The 20,308-nt window shown below is 41.9% G+C and overlaps 1 protein-coding gene across 1 annotated transcript in view; it reads left to right on the top strand.

The window, feature by feature from the left end:
- Positions 1 to 20,308, top strand: part of INPP5F (inositol polyphosphate-5-phosphatase F) — a 61,854-nt gene that overhangs the window by 15,194 nt on the left and 26,352 nt on the right. Inside the window, exons 2-3 of the mRNA XM_060241516.1 lie at positions 10,444 to 10,524; positions 19,888 to 20,024. Coding sequence (XP_060097499.1) covers positions 10,444 to 10,524; positions 19,888 to 20,024 — 218 coding nt within the window. The remainder of the gene's footprint in view (positions 1 to 10,443; positions 10,525 to 19,887; positions 20,025 to 20,308) is intronic.

Genomic DNA, 20,308 nt, shown 5'->3' with positions numbered 1-20,308 from the left:
GCAGAAGCTGGTGATGGTTACAGATCTTTCTCATGATTTTCTCTTCTTGGCAGTCTTCTCTGACCCTGCAAAATCTTATTTTTGGTGTCACAGAACCTGCATGTAATAATAGTATGCAGGTAGGGAGGCAAGTGGGTGAGGTAAAATCACCTTTTCTGTTGCTTCAGCACAGCACTGCTGACAGAGAAGGGGTAGAATGGCTTTGCACTGTCCCCTGTAGATATAAGAACGTGGGAGAGTTTTGCAATCCTCTGATCTGCAAATCTCAGGAATTAACCCATTATCTTAATAATTAAAGCCACTGATAATCTTGTATCAGTGAACTAGAGAGATGTAGAAATGCTTTTACACATTATACTAAATGTATAGTACTTCTTGGCAGAATTATTTTTGTACTTGGTATTGGTGATCTTTAGAATGTGAAGTAGTCTTGACTGCAGCCTCAAAAGTTGTGTAAGTGAAAGATTCCCAGTTCTGGTATCAGTTGGTACAGCAATGTGAATTCAGGTTGGTTTACATATTTCATAATTGACAGTGTGAAAGAGCTGGATGAAAGAATCATAACTTCCAAAAGTTGCTGGTTGAGATGGCAGTGATGATTCAGTTATGATTCAATGTGAAATTTGTTGGATATTGTAACACTGCATGTTATTGTAACTCTGCATGCAAGAGGATATGGGAGGGGAAGGATTAAGAGAAATTTCTCATTTGGTACAGCTGGCAATTGGCCCCACATTCTCATTGGTTAAATGTTGAGCCCCTTGACTGTTAATTGCCTTCTGTTTCATCTTATATAGGACCTCTCTTCTCTCTCTTATCTGGGCTTTGAGCTGTAGCAAGTTAAATTTGTCACTGGAGCAGGGCCTGCTACCTTGCCAATCCCAGTATCATGTCTGGTGTGCCCTAAGAAACAATAACAGTTTCTTCTCTGTGTGTAGTGTTTAACTAAAGTTATTTAATGGCTTGGGATTCATGATTTTGCCTCCCCAGTTCTGGTTTTTACTTGTCTGACTTTGCAATGTAATGGATTACAGATGATGGTACACACATCAGAATAACAGGGTTGCATTGGCAGTACTATTCTAGTGAGGTTTGTTGAGTATCAGCATGATCAAGATACATTTATTTTCTACATATAGGATACCCCTTCTTGCCACTCATATTACTGAGAGCAGTGTATGAAGTTACATGTGATACACGGATAAATTATGCAAGTTACAATCAAAATTGAAGCTCTGATCACACTTGACGCATTTAAAAATGATAGTCTTCAATCTCATTCTTTCAAATATACCTATCCTTATTTAATTTCCAGTGGAGAATAGCACTCAAAAACATGAAATGTTCATGATTGAATTTTTTGTAATGGGTCATTGCTGCTTTAAGAATAATTTGATAAACCTGGTTTGATAAATGTAGATCCTACATAGCAAACAGGTTGTATCACGTGGCATGCTGCAAAGCACCAGATCATCTCATTTTCCTTATTCACAAAGAGTGGAAGAGTGTGGTGAGCTGATTACCAGGGTATCTGAAATTGGTAGGTATATTTGTCACCAGATCTGATTTCCTTTTCTTCTGTAAACTATAAATTAATCACTTGCTCTCTACAAAGCAGTATCTCCTGATTCTTTTATACTAAGTTACTGACACATCTTCTGCAGAGAAGAATGACAACTTTCCTTTTCATTTCTTGTTCTACTAAACTGGCTTGCTTGAATTGCAGCCAGAAGCTTCTGAACTCCAATTGCTTCATCATCAATAATAATAATAATAATACCTTTTATTTATATCCTGCCCTCCCCGCCGAGGCAGGCTCAGGGCGGCTAACAACATTAATCAATATAACAAATGATACAATACCTTAACAGTAGATAAAAAATGAATTAAAATTCTTAAAGCAGTAAAACAATACAATTAACATCTTGGTGCTATTCTGACCGATAACAAAATCATTTAAGCAGTCTCTCAGTGTTTAGTCGGTAAAGGCTTCACTAAAGAGGAAGGTCTTGCAGGCCCTGCGAAAACGGTCAAAGTCCTGCAGGGCCCGTACTTCCTCTGGGAGCTGGTTCCACAGGTGTGGGGCCACAACAGAGAAGGCCCGAGTGCGGGTACTCTGCAGTCTTGCATCCTTCGGCCCTGGGATAGTCAACAGGTCATTCCCTGCTGACCTCAGTGCTCTCTGGGGTTCGTATGGGGAAAGACGGTCCCTCAGGTAGGCAGGTCCTCGGCCATATAGGGCTTTAAAGGTAATAACCAGCACTTTGTAACGAATCCGGTGTATAACTGGCAGCCAGTGCAGTCCGCGCAGCCCTGGCTGTATGTGCTCCCATTTGGGGAGCCCCAATAACAGCCTAGCCGCTGCGTTCTGCACCAGCTGCAGCCTCCGGATTCGGCACAGAGGCAGCCCCATGTAGAGGGCATTACAGTAATCCAGTCTCGAGGTGACCGTTGCATGAATCACTGTTGCTAGGTCCTGGCGCTCTAGGAAAGGGGCCAGCTGCCTTGCCCGCCTCAAATGGAAAAAGACTGACTTAGCAGTAGCAGCTATCTGGGCCTCCATTGATAGTGAGGGCTCCAGTAGAACTCCCAAGCTCTTGACCTGGCGGGAGAGGTATTTCCCTCCCCAGAGCGCCCCGGCCCATGCAAAGGACTTCTTTCTTCGCTGGATTTAGCTTCAGCCCACTCAACCTTAACCAGGTTGCCACGGCCTGCAATGCCAGGTCCAAGTTCCCTGGGACGCAGCCAGGCCGGCCATCCATTAACAGTTAGAGCTGGGTGTCATCCGCATATTGATGGCACCCAAGCCCATACCCCCGGGCAATCTGGGCAAGGGGGTGCATATAGATATTAAATAGCATCGGTGAGAGAACTGCTCCCTGAGGCACCTCACAATCTAGTGTGTGCCTCTGGGACAGCTCACCCCCGATTGCCACCCTTTGTCCCCGATCTTCGAGGAAGGAGGAGAGCCATTGTAAAGCCAACCCCCTAACCCCTATGTCGGCGAGGCGGCGGGTAAGTAGCCGGTGGTCGACCGTGTCAAACGCGGCCGACAGATCTAACAACATCAGCACTGCCACGCCACCTCGATCCAGGTGCCGTTGGAGGTCATCTGCCAAGGCGACCAGCACTGTCTCCGTCCCGTGACCCGGGCGAAAGCCGGACTGGCAAGGGTCTAGGACGGAAGCGTCATCTAGAAATTCCTGCAACTGCAGCGCCACTGCCCTCTCAATAATTTTACTTAAAAACGATAAATTAGAGACCGGTCGGTAGTTTGCCAATTCGGCCGGGTCTGCTGAACTTTTTTTCAGGAGGCGGCGGACCATGGCCTCTTTCAAGGGTGTTGGAAAACGCCCCTCCAGGAGGGATCTATTTATGATGTCCCGTAGAGGACATCTAAGCTCCCTCTGGCAGGATTTAATTAGCCAAGAGGGGCAAGGGTCCAGGTCACAAGTTGTTGGGCGTGCAGAGGAGAGAATTCCGTCAACTTCCTCCAGGATGAGTGGGTCGAAGTGTTCCAGAGCCAAACCAGAAGACAGGCACGAAGCCTCGAGTTCGTATACTGTATCCAATGTGATGGGCAGGTCCTGGCGGAGCGACGTGATTTTGTCTGCAAAAAATTTCGCAAAAGCCTCACAGCCTATTTCTAATTCTCTAATATTTGGTCTGCCTTGAGGCAGTGTAGTAAGATGTCCAATTATTCTAAACAATTGTGCCGGGCGCGAATTTGCAGACGCAATCCTGGCCGCGAAGTAGTCTTTCTTCGCGGCCTTGACTGCCATCTCATAAGACCTCATAAACGTTCTGTAGGATGTTATCGCTTCATCACGAGTGTGCCACCACTGCCTCTCTAGTCATCTGAGCCCTTGTTTCAGCCGGCGTAACTCCAAGGTGTACCATGGAGCCAGCCTCGCACGAGGGCGCAGAGGACGTCGAGGTGCGATCTCGTTGATCGCCCTGGATAGCCGATCTTGCCAGGCATCAACCAGGGCGTCAAGGGAACCGCCACTGGGTCCCCTTGACGGGATCCCGTAGGGCCATTTGGAACCGTTCCAGGTCCATCAGGCTCCGCGGACGAGCCAAAATAGGCTCTCCGCCCTTACAGGTTTGGGGCAGCGTCTCCATACGGGCCTTGAGGGCTAGGTGATCCGACCATGGCACCGCCTCTGTCGCGATATCGTTCACCCGAATCCCAGACGCAAAGATCAAGTCTAACATGTGCCCCGCCTGGTGCGTAGGAGTCGTAACAAATTGAGAGAGTCCTAGTGTCGCCATGGAAGACACCAGGTCCAATGCCCGATTGGAGGCCGCATCATCGGCATGGACATTGAAGTCACCCAGGACCATAAGCCCTGGGTACTCCAACGCCCAGCCTGCCACCGCCTCCATCAGGGATGGTAAGGCGCTGGCCGGTGCATTAGGCGGACGGTACACCAGCCAGATCGCCAACCCCTCTCCGACATCCCACGCCAGGCCGGCACATTCAATACCCTCGATCCTTGGGGCCGGGAGAGCCCGGAAAGAGTAACCCTCCCGTATGAATAACGTCACCCCTCCCCCCCGCCCACTAATCCGCGATTGGTGAAAGACCGAGTAACCCGGGGGAGTCATCTGGGAGAGAGCCACCGTCTCCCTCTCTCGCACCCAGGTCTCGGTCACGCAAGCCAGGTCCACGTCCTGCTGAAGCAGGAATTCCCTCAGGATCTCGGTCTTATGGACCTGGCGTTGCATAACACCAATGACGGAGGTGGGCAATTCCTCTTGGCCCCACTAACTGTCACTGTTGGGATGGGAAGTAGACTGGAAGGGGGCCGAGCACTGTTTTGTCTCCACCCCCTTCTCTTATATCTCTGTCTACTCCCACCGTCATATTTTCCCTTCCCCAGGAGCACTGGAATTCATCAATGGCTAATACCTTAACTTTTTGTTTTATTGGACAAAAAAAAAGATTCCAGTTAAAGAGAATAACATACATGTTAAGGGTACTTGTAGTTCTTTTTGTGTTAGTCAGAATTTTGGTGTTTTTTCCCCCTCTACAAGATGGTCTTAAATACCAAACATTCTAAATTAAGGTTTTAAAGTCCAGCTTCATGTTAAAAATGGTATCAGTCTCCTAGAAGCTCTAGGGTCAGAGCATTTTTGCTTCTTGTAGCTTCTCCAGGGTGTGGCATGAACTTTCTGCAGTTTTTAGTATTTTGGCTGGTGACAGGATATCCTCCTGCTTGTTTTGGATGCCTGTGCATCTGTTCAATAGTTGTATTCCAGGTAAAAGGTCTGTCTTTTACTAGCTGACACTAAAGTTAAAACTGGATGCCTACACTCTTAGGTTATATTTATCTACTTGTGTAATGCATTTTTGTAAAAAAAAAAACGTAAAAGAAATAATGGGAGTGTTTTCTCTGAATAGTAGCAGGAATTTCTTAAGACATGGAAGCATACATTAGGAGAAATTTGTTCTTGCAAAAAGTCAGCCTACAGGAGGATCCCTGTTCCTCTGAAGGTTGTTGTATACTGCCAACTTGCTGTCATGATGTACCATCCTTGCCTGTGCTCAGCTGTGTGCTTGATGTTAAAAATGAGCTTGGTCCACAAAGTTGCTTCTTTCCAGTGCTCAGATCTGTATGTCTTATGACTTTGCTGGGACTCTAATTTTCTAAATTCTTGCACATATGTATCTTATTTGAACCATTGAGTTTTTGTCTTTTTGGTAGTTATCTTCCAGCTTTGCTATCTGATTTAAAGTGCTAGGGACTGAATTTGGAACCTTCTGCATGCAAAAAAATCTGGCCTAATGCCCTTTTCCATGCACAAGCAGCTGAACTAGAAACCAAGCTGCCCAACTAGAGAGCAACACTTCAGACCACATTGCCAAAGGAAGCAGATTCAGAACGAAAGTGTTCTTTAGAAGTAAACATTAATGTGGTTATCCATTTTAATTTCCTAATACACCTTAAGTCAAAGAGGGAATGTATATTTCCTTCCAGTGTATGAGAGCTAATTAATATGAAGGAAAATTGCCCTGTTATTGTATGCTACGGTGTTAAGTTTCTTTATTCTGTGTAGTTTTGAAGAGTCATTAGGATGATCACTGGCTTTTATTTTCTCAAATGGAGGATAACCTTTTTTCTTCTTCCCAGAAGACTGCAAATTTAGATGTCTCATTCTGTAGAAACCACATATTAGAGGCCTTTCCATTGCAACCTGTTTACCTCTCTCTCACATGCACACACCCATACCCACACCCTACTCTCATTTGGTTCTGTGGAAGTTTGCATAGTGTCTTGTGGTGTTTGGTTGCTTCTATTTTTTTTCCTGTGGACCAGTGCAGGTACATATAATCTGTCTGCAGTTTTTAAGACTGTTGCTTTGGGGTGGCTTCAGATGTGATTCTCTCTCTCCTTCCCCCCAGTGAAATTTCATTCCCCAGGTTGTCAGACTAGATTGAGACTTCTGATACTACAGCATTTTTTTAACAAGCAGTTATTCTGCAACTTAATAGAAGCATCAGGCATAAAGTGTTATATTCCACCAGACAATTTAGTCTTTTGTAACTTGTACTATTGGTTACCATAAAAGACCTTATAAAGAACACTTAAATATCTGAATTCAACCTAGGCCTTCAATATACTTAGCCCCTGCATTGGCAGGTACTGCGTTGTTCTGAGCTTTCTGTATACTCAGAGTAAGATCTTGCTGCACTATCTGAATATGTAGTTATGTATACAGCCAAGGCTTTTTAATAGAAAAAGCCCTGCAGGAATCATTTGCATATTAGGCCACACCCCTGATGTCACCATTGTTTCATACTCATTTTACATATTAGACCACAATCCACAATGCCAAGCCAGCCGGAACTGCATTCCTGTGTGTTCCTGCTCAAAAAAAGGTTTGTATACAGCCAAAACTGATCAAATCATGTGGAGATTCATACTTCAGTCAGCCTGTATCCTTATTATGAACTCTGAATGACTCATGTTTATAAAACAGACTTTTTTGCAGAGTTATTGTCTAGTTTGAAATCTGGAATTAAGCATACAAAATGAATCTTAAAACAGATATTGGAAATGAGCTTTTGGATTGTTGCAATAGGAATTTTCGCCTTTGAGGGTTTCCATTCCTAGCCTCATGTTCCTCTTGGTTATAGCAAGAAGGGCTGCTGTTGAGAGTTCCAAGAAAAAGAAATGGAACACTCTTCTTGTCAGAATCTGTTATGCACTAGCACTCTAATCTAGTGATGAAAGCAGAGATGTTTACCACTTCCTGTGGACTGGACTGCTTTCTAGCTGGGTCATAAGTGAAATTGTAAACCTTGTGTTATGAAAGCTTATGATGAAATGTTCTAGCCTTTACAAATACCATATGAAAAGAGTGAACCTTGGTGATTCAGCCTGTAGCTCACAACAAGGATTCTTGATTTCCCTGTTGGCACTACTACAGATGCAGAGGCCACTTGCAATTGCAGTGGGGTGTCAATGTGGGAATTACGTGCATACTTATCTTCCTCAGCTGCCATTTCCCTGCATTTTTGTCAAGCCACTAGAGGGCTTTTTGACAGCTTTAAACATTGGTAATTAGTTATCACATGGCAGTGTGTGTAGTGTAGCCCATAGATCCTAAGATTGTCTGGCTGCCAAAAGTTCTAGCCCTTTTAGCACCATGCATCACTAGGTAGTGTGCTAGACCTGTCTTTAAGGCAAGATATGTTTCAGAGGTGGTTTGCCATTGCCTGCCTCTGTGTGACACCCCTAGTATTACTTGGAAGTTACCCATCCAAATACTAGCCAGAGCCGACTCTGCTTAGCTTTTGAGATCTGACAAGATTTGTACTGTCACAACTCCTGTTCCAGATCTTTTTCTTGTTATTGGATTTTATACCACTTAATCGATAGTGAGTCCTTCAAACTGGAAAGTTGCATACCACATACACCCTTGTTTTATATTAATGTATGTTCCACTGTCCCTTTTAAATGTCTGAGGTGATTTGTTTCTCAGTAGTGTGTCTGCTTTGATATGTACACAGAATTTCCTTTTCCTGAAATAGAGAGCACATCAGTTACAAATTCTTCAAACCCCTTTCCCTGGGTCCTACAGAGAATGTAGTGGGTAATCTGGGTTGAGGATGACACAGGAGTAATATATAACAAAACAAATAAGTTTATTTGGTTGATAAGCATGGTGTGTAATTCCTTCCCACTCTAACTTGCTAGCTGATGCAGTACCAGTGTTGGTTATTCTTGAGAGTTACAATATTTATTCTTTCAGCAGTTTTTAAGGTAAAGACAATATTTAGACAGCTTGAACAATTGCACTTTTCTTTCTCTAGGAAACAGCATTCAAACCCTGCCTGCCAAAATGAATAATTACAATCCCAGCCAGATTCCCTGCATGGTCCAGATTTCCTGCCTGGTCCAGGATACCCCTTATCTCATCTCTTTCCAAAATCCAACTATCCTTTTTGTCCATTGGCTATTGGCAGTTAACTTGCCTCAGTTTTCCCCCCTCACTTCACATTCTATTCAGCCTTTCAAACAACGTTCCCTCTAAACTGCAGAGTTTTGTGAGCACTTCTACTTTGCGAGCTACTGGTATTGTTGTGAGCTACTGACATTAAAGTTGTGAGCTGCTGCATAAATTATTGTGCTCTGGGGTCATCCTTCCTGAGCTAAGACAAAAATGTGTGAGTTGGAGGCTAAAAATCTGTGAGCTATGCTAACTCAGTTTAGAGGGAGCACTGCTTTCAAATACAATTTGTTCTCATTGAACAGGGAGAAAGAGGTTAAAATACAAACATGCTTTAAACTTTGCAATATTTTAAAATGGAAAGGTGGGGTAAATATACTTTGCAGTCAGGGCCGGCGCTAACGGTTCTGCCACTAGAGGCAGACCCCTACACCATGCCCCCCATCCGGCTAGCTTCTCTTTTTTTGTCCTCTGTGTATGCAAAGTGCGTGCATGCCACAATGACATCACTAAACGTGATGTCATCATGAGGCGGACTAGGGAGCAATGGGCAGCACACAAGAGTGCTGCCACACCGCTGCTTTTCCCCACACCACACAGTTTTTTAACAGCGCCTGGCTGCTTTTGTATTGAAAGTGGCCGAGCTGCGCCTTTATGGAAAGGCGCTGCTTGGCTGTTTTCAACCCAAAAGAGGCTGGGTGCCTTTAAAACACCCAGCTCTTTGGAAAAGAAAAAACCTCAAAAGACAGAGATTTTGAAACCAGCCGGATTCCCTCCCCCTCAAAGTGGCTAAATTCTCTCCAGCCAGATTCCCTCCCCTGCAAAGTGGAGGGAGGGAGAGGGCTCTCCTGCCTGTGCTGTCCACTCGAGGGACTCAGACCCCGCCTCACAGGGAATCAGCAGGATGGAACCTCTGCCCTTGGTGCTGCTGGGACTGGCAGCGCTGCTGGGTGAGTGGCGGAATATGAAGGGGAGTGGCCAGAGAGCAGCGATGAGGAGCAGAGCTTCTCTGGTGGACTGGGCACAACTTGCAGTCCTGCTTGGTTGCCAGCAGCCCAGGAGCGTGGGGGCTGCCAGCCACCCCCCCCCCCGGTCTTGAGTCTCTGCTGCCGCTGAGGCTGGTGTTGTGTCCTGGCACTTTGCTGCCACCCCCCCCCCCCAACATTGCGAGGCACCAACAGCCTCGGCAAGGTTGGGAATGTAGTGGCGGTGCATGAGGAGAGGGGGTGCCTCCTGGCGCCCCTAGGCCAGGTGGTGCCCGAGGCCGCCGCCTACTTGGCCTACTCCCATGCACCAGCTCTGTTTGCAGTACAGTTGTAGTTAAGTAATGCATGTAATACATTTGCTGTTGTAGTTTCTGCTAAATAAAAATGAGGTAGAGTTGACTGTTGAAATCACAACAGTGAACGTATTATGTGCATTAGACCTTATTTCTTGAAACTTGTTTTCATTTTTAATGGGTACACAAGAACACACATGAAGCTGCCTTATATTGAATCAGCGTATCAACAATGAAGAATCATGTGGCATAGAGACCAAGAATTTCTATTTAAAAACGTATTCATGATATATGGGGCCTGCATATCCATTTGTGCAAATATATATGGGGCCAGTCTGGATCCAGTTGTGCAAATTCTCATTCTAGGTTTGATGTTTTAAATAAATATGTGCTGTACCATATGCTATACCATAACAGATAGTAGTAATGAGAGTATCTTAATCTAGTCATCTTAATTTAATAGCTCAAATGTATGTGTGTATAGTGTACTCTTCCAAGTAAAAATATCTTATCTACTAAATGAATGTATCATGAAGACTGCATATACTAATGTCAGAAAATGAGAACATATTTTTTGTGGAAGATAAAAGAGAAAATGTTTATTAAAACAAATTATACAAATTGTGGTGCATTTAAAATTGCCTGATCACTGTGGTTTACATAGTTCGATGTTTTTATTAGTAATGTCTGTTTCCTCCCCTCAGCTACGGACCTTCTCCTTGCTTGGAATCCAATTTGTCTGGGGCTGATAGAGGGAATCATTGGGAAAATTCAGCTTCATACAGGTATGGAAAAATTAAAATATTTTACCTTGGCCCAGTGATGCTTAAGGTAGCATTGAAAATACTTTTTGCTTTGGTCTAGGAAAAATAAAGTCCTGACCAGTATTTACTGTCCTTGATTGATGGAACTGAAATAGCCATTGCCAGCAATTCTAACAAATGAACAGACCAGTCTAACTAGCGTGACTATGTTTAGATCAGGTTCCTCTCAATACATAGTTGTTCATTCGTATCTGAAATTTTGTTTGCATGATGTGTCATAGACAGAGAGGGAATGACATCTTCCTGTACATGGTTTCATGACGTATACATAGAGTGGTTTTTAAAATAAAGGCATTTGTTTTGGCCGGAGACCTTGGCTTGAGAGTGGTAAATGACATGCTGTAAAAGGGATACAAAAATAACCAGGCTTAGAGAAAGGAGGGATTTTATTTGATTGGAAACATTCCTGAAGGCTTTTCTTCTCATGTTGTATCCTCAAACATTGGCTGCTTCATGTTGACACAGCAAAAGTTAAAGAAGTTCATTTTTCCTAATGGAATAGCATTATAAATGCTACCAAAGAAGCATCTTGTCCACACTGAAATATTTCATAAGTGAAACCATTACTTAGAGTATTCTTGGCTTCTTACCATGACTTTACTTGGCAGGTCTTTTATTTGTAATCTATATCAAATTAGAATTTGACACACATTTAATAGTCAAAGCCACAAAATATTATTTTTAGTTATGCTGTAAAAAACTTCTCATGACACTAGCTTTTATTTCGTAACAAACTGATGGTATTAGTGTTGTCATAGAACAAAGATGGCCATGGTGCTAATTGTGTATGTTATTGAAGACAGTTTGTGCATCTTGGCATTCTGTCATTGAATTGAGCTGGCATACAGGCTACAATAAAACTGAAGTCCTGTTGCACCTTAAAGATTTCTCTCTATCTACTACTGCTCATATGGTTATCACCTTAGGCAGAAGTTAGAGCCAAAAAATATTTTTAAAAACTTTACTCTGTATTATTCATTTTATATTTGATTATTACACCTATGAATTTTGCCACTGTGAAGATGACACGATCATTTGTATCTGGTAGTAGCCATGACACCTGGACTCACACATTTAGCAGTTCTGTATTTTTAAGTTAAGGGGTGACTAAATTAGCTCTCAACTTGTTGCATATAGGACACTCCATAATCATATGTTTGATAGTTTCAATTTTATCATATGGGCATCTGCTATTAGAGTATGATGCTCTATTTTATCTGCCCTCCAAAACCACCTAGGGAAGAGCATTCATTCTTGCCAAAGTAAAAACTCTTCTTAGATTTGAGACTGTCAGTTGATAAAAATATTTTGGCAATTGCATTGGGAGGATGCAATTCACAAATGGAGTAAAGAACATATACCCTGCACACCCTAATAGACATATTTTTAACATCCAGCTTCCTTACACACATTTGTCTTACATCTTTCATTTCTGTATCCTTAATCATATCATTCGTTATTCCTTGGATTTCATTTTCCAGTAGTTGGTCCCATTGGTTATAATGTCTATTGGCCTGGATAAGCCCAAGTAGAGTGGACCCTCCTTCAGATTTTAAAACCTTAACTTTGAAGAGAAACGCTTTAATCCAAGCTATGGCTTCCATCAATAATTTGCCTACTTCTGCTCTCTGGCTTCCATCAATAATTTGCCTACTTCTGCTCTCTGTGCTATGCCTGAGACATATTTGGAAGTAGTCAATAAACATCAGAAAAAGTCATACTGGGTGGAATCAATTTTTTTCAGAAATAGCCTGAATCTATGTTTTCTGCACCATCCAGGAATTGGTTTAGAACCTTATAATTAAATACCTTTAAGGCCAAGGGGACAATTTCACCTCCATATAAATAAGTGTTTTACAGTTGTCCTTTCTACCCTCAAAGTAGAGATCCAAGTTATTTTCTATGTAAGAGATGCTTCAATGTGGATTCCTAGATATTTAAATTGATTGACCTGTTCCATAGGTTGGCCTGCTATGTCCCATTTGAAGATTTCCCCCTTTTTTCCTTTTTGGTGAATACTATGACCTTGGATTTCACCATGTTGATAACAATAAAGCTCAAAAGTTTTTATCAGCTTGTGGAGGCCCACTGTTGACCTAGACATTATCACTGCATCATCAGCATACAGAAGGATTGGAACTTCATTCTTAGATAAATGTGGAAGATGACATGCTTCCTTCAGGAGACAGGATCTGAGGTAATTTATATATAAATTGAACAACGGGGGCACAAGTAAACATCTCTGCTTGACTCTTTTGTCTATGATAAACCGCTCCAGTAGGTGTCCTAACTCTCCACATCTAACTTGGGCAGAAGGGTGGTTGTAAAGTTGTTGAACTAAGTAAAGGAGATGTGGTTCAGTGCCATATTTCTTCAGCTATTACCATAGCTGAGGTTTAGAGATTGTAATAAATGCTGATTTTAGGTCCATGAAGGCAGTTGCCATCATGCCTTCTCCAGAACTCGTGTATTTATCAACCAAGAACTGGGGGGTATGGCAAGGGTTGATGGTACTTGCTCCTTTTCTGAAACCAACCTGTTAATTTTCCAAAATGCTACTTTCCTTAACCCAAGTCCCCAACTTTTAAAGAAGTGCTGCATCATAAAGTTTTCCTATAGTGGACAGCAAGCTTACTGAATGGTAATTTACTGGGTCTGTCAGATCTCCCTTTTTATAGATCAGAGCAATTGTTGTGCTATGCCAGACCTTGGGCATACTTCCTGTCTTGTTTATTTCAGTGAAAAAGCAGCCAAAATCTGTGCCCATCAATCTGGATCAATTATGAATAGTTCAGCCAATATTAAAGCAGGCCCAGGTGCTTTGCTTTTGTATTGTTTAATTAAAGTTCTAAATCTCACTTGCTGATACCATGAGCCAGTCCTTCGCACCCAATGGCAACATCAGCCTACTTTCCTGGGTGTCTCTATTTCCATATGTGAAACAGAAATACAAGAAGCTTCCCAAACAGTGGCTGAAATATGACAGGGTACGGAAGCTGTGTATTTAATCCTTTTTCAGTTGGGATCAGAAAGTTATTATTATTATTATTGGCCGAGATAAGACTTTCCCAATCTTTTTGGGGCCTCAGACTTCTTGAATTTCAATAGTTTTTTATATTGTTTTTTCAATTTCATAGTACTCAGGAATATCTCTGCTGTATTTAAAGTTCTGTCTATACAGGTACCTGATTGATCTTTTGAGTGCCTCACAGCCAGAATCATACCAATTATTTCTGTCAGTTGTACCTTGTCCCATGGGTTTTGCTGTTACCAAGGAAGGCTTGAGGAAGTAAATTAAATCCATTCAAAACTCCATATTACCCATGTTCTCAGTTATTTGGGAACCTGTATATCTGGTTTTTATCAGATCCATTTGTGTTTTTGCTTTCATTTCAGTGGCTTCACATCACCTCAGTGATCTTAAGTTGCTATGTGTCTGAGGTGTTATGTGTCTGAGCCAGTTTGGTGTAGTGGTTAAGTGTACTCTTATCTGGGAGAACTGGGTTTGATTCCCCACTCCTCCACTTACAGCTGCTGGAATGGCTTTGGGTTAGCCGTAGCTATCACAGGAGTTGTCCTTGAAAGGGCAGCTGCTGTGAGAGCCCTCTCAGCCCCACTCACCTCACAGGGTGTCTGTTGTGGGGGGAGAAGATATAGGAGATTGTAAGCCGCTCTGAGTCCAATTCAGAGAGAAGGATGGGGTATAAATCTGCAGTTGTCGTCTTCTTCTTCCTCCTCCTCTTCCTCTTCTTCTTCCTCTTCTTCTTCTTCCTCCTCTTTCTCTTCCTCTTTTAAATGACCGACAGGAAACTTCTAAATGTAATAATGATTGTACAGGATAACGATTACCCCCCAGATAATCCTTAAATTCCAGGGATTCTACTTTTTGGAGTAAGTCAGCAGAAGCAACAAAATAGTCTGCTACATTTGCCTCTAAATGATTTAAACAGGTAAAATTTCCTTTTCCATCCAATTGTGTGCATCCATTTAATATTATCAGATCATTCTTTAGTAATAGGATGCAAAATGTCTGCCAGATCCATTAATTTTCTTATCTTTAGATCTTCTGTATCTCATAATTGGTCCTAATATGGATAGGCATTTCTTAGGATCTAATACTTCTGTACTGGTCCCCTCTCATTCCCATACTGTCCCAGAAAACTTTTTAAATAGAAACCTGGATGTTCCATACTAGCAGATATACCTACCATATCCTTTTATTCGACACCCTCCCCCCATTTGCAGATACTTTGGTGCATAGGGGGCACACCCATGGCTATTAAATGTGTGAGAAGGGACCCAAGGGAACTGCCAGGGGAAGGAAAATGTTATTTCATCCATGCTCTTCTTCTTCTACTCTTTCCCCTACTTATCCCATCTCTTGTTCCTGCTATTGCTTTTTTCACCTTCCTTTGCTGATTCCTGTTTTCCTTTTCTGTGCTACATTTTTCTGGTTCCTTCCCTTCCTCCCACCAGCCTTTATTGCTTCGTTTCCCATCCTCTCCTGGCTCCCCTTCATCATTACATCCCCCCCCATGTCCCATCATTGCCCATGCTCCCCTTTGCTACTCTACTTTCATTGCTTGTTTTTCCTACGTATCCCCTCTCAGCATGTGGAGAATGTCTCTCCCAGTGTCTTGAAAAGGGCTGTAAATTGAGCAGCAAATTCCACTGTGCATTCTTTTCAAGGTAGTGTGCTTAAGCAACTGCTATATTGGAGTTGGAGAAAGAGGACCTCCTCCTGATTAATGATTTTAAGGGGACAGCATCCTGTTCTTTCACCACTCAACACCATCCAAGTTATTCCCTATAGCCTAGTTAATCTTAGCTTTTATATAACAATCTCAAGTTGTATTTCGTAAAGGCATTGTTTCTCAATGCAATTAGTTACCCTGAATCTGATTATTTTTGCTTGTTTAAATGAAAATCTCTGAACACCTTTGAGTTATTTCTGGTATCACTAAAACTGTATATTGGATTACAGTTCTGTTGGTGCCCAAAGTTTGATGAATCCCTATGTGCACTTTCCTGCTATCTGGTTTATCCAGTTAGTCTTTTGCAGATAGAACAGATATATGAGTGACTGGAGACAGTTGTCTGAAAAATGGGATAAAACCATAATAATTTTGGATAAGCAAGCCTTATATGTGCTTTTCTTTGAAGAGTAATGCAAGTGATGTTTAGCCCTCTTTTGAAATGAGATATTGCAAGAATGTATTAATCTGATGGAGGGGGGAAGGGGAGGGGAAGGAGATGATGATATTAATAATTTAATGCATACCTTGCCTTATTGCATAGGTGGGCTCAAGGCAGCTTACAACATAAAATCCATAAAACAATAAAAACAGTAAAATAATAAAACAGTAAAGCAGTGGATGGCAGCAATAAATACTAGCAGAAAACCTGGCTAAAAGTACACCAAAAACTCCAGGGCCCCAAATAATATTGAGAGCAGCAGGGCACTGGGGAAGAGGCCAAGAACAGGGGATGCCAGACTATTGAACGTCTGTCCTCCGGTGAGCTACGTTTCTCTGGTTGATTTCAAACTAGTTAAATTTCGAACTAGTTATATTGTATGTTATATATCTGAAGCTCTTGGATTGAGTGAAGTGAGAATAATTGAATGGACATGGCAGAATAAATTTATAGAATTTATACTTGTACCACTGAGAGTCCTAGTTCTGAATGCATCCCTTTGTAAAAAGCCCTTCAAGTAGCAAACTAGTAAACCAGGGGAGGGATTTAGGCTATAGCCCTAAAAACACTTTAAGGTAGAAGCATGGCAAAGTAAGTACCATTGAGTAAAATGGAACTTCTACGAAGACCATCTTAATGCAGTTTTCACTCTGATGGACTTCATTATGCACATGCAGGGGTTTTTTTTTTGTGCATGTACATTAAAACAGGACTGCCACAGATAATTAAGTGGTACATTTCACAATTCCATCATATCAGCCCAGGCAGTCATTCTGCATAGTATATAGAATGGTTCTCAGTTTAGAAACTTGGAAAACATTGGAAATATTGTCTGTTGCAATTTGTACATATTTCTTATTTTACCAGCTTTAATAAGGGAAATTCCAGACTGTTTTGTCATACAATTATCTGTAGACACCAGTGGTGACAACTGAGCTTATCTTTTTACGTTTGTTTGTAATTTATGCAATTATGAATGCTGCTGATGTCTGATATAATGGAAGGAGAACTACATTATATGTCCTTTTATTCTGTGACTGTCCCAATACAGTTGGGATGATCCCTCAGTATTGTTGTTCTTTGTAACTTTTTATACACACCAGCAAACACTCTTTTATCAGATAAAAGTAATATCTGTTGTAATCCTGACACATAGTTGAACAAAGCAGAAGTCAAGTTGTACCTTTAAGACCAACCAAGTTTCATTGAGAATGTAAGCTTTCGTGTGCTATCTAAGCACACTTCATCAGATGAGGGGATCAGGTATTGTGGGCTGAAATATATGCAGTTTGTTGTTTAAGAGTGCAAACTGGCTGTGGTCACATGATACAACTGTGTGGCTTGGCCATTTGGTCTGGATAGCCATAAAAGGCAATAAAGTTCCCTGCCAATTGATGTTTTTGCAAATCACAGAAGGACATGTATTTCCTAGTTGTAGGCTACCTAATTTACTTATCAGCATCAGTCTATACATTATAAACATAATTCTAGTCTGCCGTTAGAAAACAAGAATACATAAAATGAAAATGGGTTAGGTATATGTAATGAGATGAATAGCCAATATCCCTTATTTGAGTATGTCAATATAAAACATTATTCTGATACACTATTATAAAAGAGAAATATATTTGAATACTGTGGATGTATAGCTATGCTCACTGAGAGTGGGTTTAGAATATGTAATGAGATAAAAGACCAATATCCCTGTTCAGTCCTGTTCCAAGTTTCATAATATTTTGTAATTCAGCAATTTCTCTCTCCATTCTGTTCTTGAAGTTCCTTTGCAGCAAAACAGCTACCTTGAGGTCACCCACTGAATGCTTTGGAAGGTTAAAGTGTTCTCCCACAGGTTTCTCAGTTCTGTAATTCCTGATGTCAGATTTGTGTCCATTTATCCTTTGGCGCAGGGTTTGTCCTGTTTGCCCTATGTAGAGAACTGAAGGGCATTGTTGGCATTTAATCCTGACATGTAGCTTCATTTTTGTGTGATGCTGAATGCTTCTATTTAACCCAGAATCTGAGGCACTCGCTGTTCAGCATGAAGTAATTGCAGGTACTGGTTTATAGCTTTCATTGGTTTAAATGTAGTATCTGATCAAACTTTTATAAGCAGTCTTGGTGTTTTGTGTCCAAGTTAACAAGCATGCTGCATTGCTACTGTAATGAAAACAAGTTGTTGATTCTTTGGGAAGCTGAGATGGAAATTTTGCAATACTTCTTTGTATGATGGAGGTCAGTGGTAATTTTTTGTTAGTTGAGCTTTGACATTTTTGATTCATAATAAAAAGCACAGGTATTAGGTAAGTAAAAGGCTTCTTAGCATCATGGAAATATAGGAGAAAAATACTTTCAGGATACTGAATATACTTCAAAGGCCTTCATATTTGCTCATGTATATTAGTAACTTGATTGGCTTGGCAAATGTGTGAACAAAACTATGCTTTACTTTTGTAGCAATGTGTGGTTATTTCTAAAAATAGCTGTGGCAATAGTTTTAAAAAACATTGATCATAATAAACCAGGACTAACATGCTATGGATGCTAAGGAATGGTTAATGCAGTCATCCTCTCTTTAAGGTAGAAGCATGGCAAAGAACTAACTTTGGAAATGTTTGTGGTGCAGGAGGTGGGGGGAGGCAGGAAGGAGGCTTGTCCGGCTGCATGGTACCCTCAGGGCTATGCAGGGCTAGGCGAGCTTGGTCTCCTCAAGTGTGCCACGTCAGGTGGGGCATCGGGGTGGGTGTGGGCAGTGGGAGCTCAAGGGCTACTAAAATTGCCCAGCAAGTGTTGCTCACCCTCTGATCTTGGCTCACTGGCTTCCCCACCCTCATATATTGGCTATGATTCATGTGTTACTTTATTATGCTTTACTGTCGCCGCCTGGCATTGGGGCAGATCCTTTTTTTGGGGGGGGAGGCTGTGCCTTTGTGCCTGTCTCCTCCATTTTGGGGGCTCCCATAAGGAACCTCAAGATGGGGAGCCACTCAGCTGCATGTCCAGGTGGGGCCTGCTGGCTGGCTTACACCACCAGGTGGCAAGAGGCAGTGTCCACATGTGTCCCAGTATCTTGCAATTCCATGGTTCTCCAGCCCTAATCCTGTGTACCTAGCATATTCTAAGACTTCTCTATAAAAGTTTACAGCTTTCAGAGAGATGTTTGTGAGATGTGTGCTCCATCTGCTAGATAATATTTTCCAGTTTGGCTTTTTTTGAGATGTAGTGCAGTATTTAAATTATTTTTTGAGTTCTGATGACGTAAAAATTTTTGTGTGATGCCTCTTCATGAGGCTAATGCAGAAGGCTGCAGTACAAGCAGGAGTGATACAGTTCCTTGCCAGCAAACTGCAGGACTGCTGGGTCTATTCAAACTGTTAGAGAATGAAGCAGGGCAATGCTGGGTCTAATGGACAAGAAAGACCTTTAGCTAAATGTTGTTGTATTCATTTCTTTTCAAGACAAGTTATATGCCCTGAAGTTCAGTTTTAAATAATAAATCATAAAGTTAAAGGATTTTGTTTGTTGTTGCCGCACTGTACAATAAAAATCACTTCCCCCGCTGCTTTCAGCTATGTAGATAAAGCTGGGTGTAGGTCTGATAAATGCTGCTCTTTTATATTTTTAAAGAAGCAGCAATAGAGGAAAAGGTGCTGGGTGTGCTGACTGTGGTCCCAAGACTATCTTATAATATGGATAGAGGGTTATGGATAGGCAAAGGTCCTAGCTGTTTCTGTCAGTCACCAATCATCTGTATAAAAGTTGCTAGGTCCAACTCAGAAAATATCTGGGGCTTTGGGGGTGGAGCCTGGAGACTTTGAGGGTGGAGCCAGGACATTTTCCCATTCCCTAAAATAAAAATGCAGCAGTGCCATTCCTCTGAATACAGTCTTCATTTTCTCATCTCCCAGCAGCTGCACTTTCACTAAATGAAAGTGCACACACTCACAAAGCAATCTAAACAAGCAGTTTGCAAGCACACATTTTTGTGATCTCACTGGGGCAATTTACTCACAACAGTTACTGAATGTAACTATCAGCTGTATTTCAACCAATTTCTTCAGTCTAACAGGAAAACGAAAGGAGAACAGCCTTTCATCTGTTGTAGTAATAGTAGATGTGGGTTTCTTACAGATCTGCCATGGTGGTTGCTTCTTGTTCGCCAAAAAGTTGTTGTTGGCAAGCTTCCAGGAGAACATGAAGTATGCAAGATAACAAAGATTACAGCAGTACCACTTTCAGAAGCAGAACCTCAGGACCTGGAGTTGGAGGTAAGATTATTCTGAAACAGTTAATTAGAGAATTTGTGCAAGCCGTAGTTAAATAATGGTGATCCACAACCCAACCTATATACCATACGGGTATAAAGAAATGACTCAGTCCTCTGGAATAAAACTCACTTCACTCCTGCTTTCTTGTTATTTTTTATGCTTGATTATTGAATGTATACAGAACAAAATCAGCCTTGTACCTAATTACACTCGTGTGTCTGAAGTACTTGCAGTTATTGGAATGTGTTTATTATGGCCAGTGTTACGATTCTGAGCTGTTGTTT

The sequence above is a fragment of the Heteronotia binoei genome, chromosome 6, assembly GCF_032191835.1.
Source record: "Heteronotia binoei isolate CCM8104 ecotype False Entrance Well chromosome 6, APGP_CSIRO_Hbin_v1, whole genome shotgun sequence".
NCBI classification, from domain to species: Eukaryota; Metazoa; Chordata; class Lepidosauria; order Squamata; family Gekkonidae; genus Heteronotia; species Heteronotia binoei.
The sequence above is the reverse complement of the archived record's forward strand: the minus strand, read 5'-3'. Positions and strand labels throughout refer to the sequence as shown.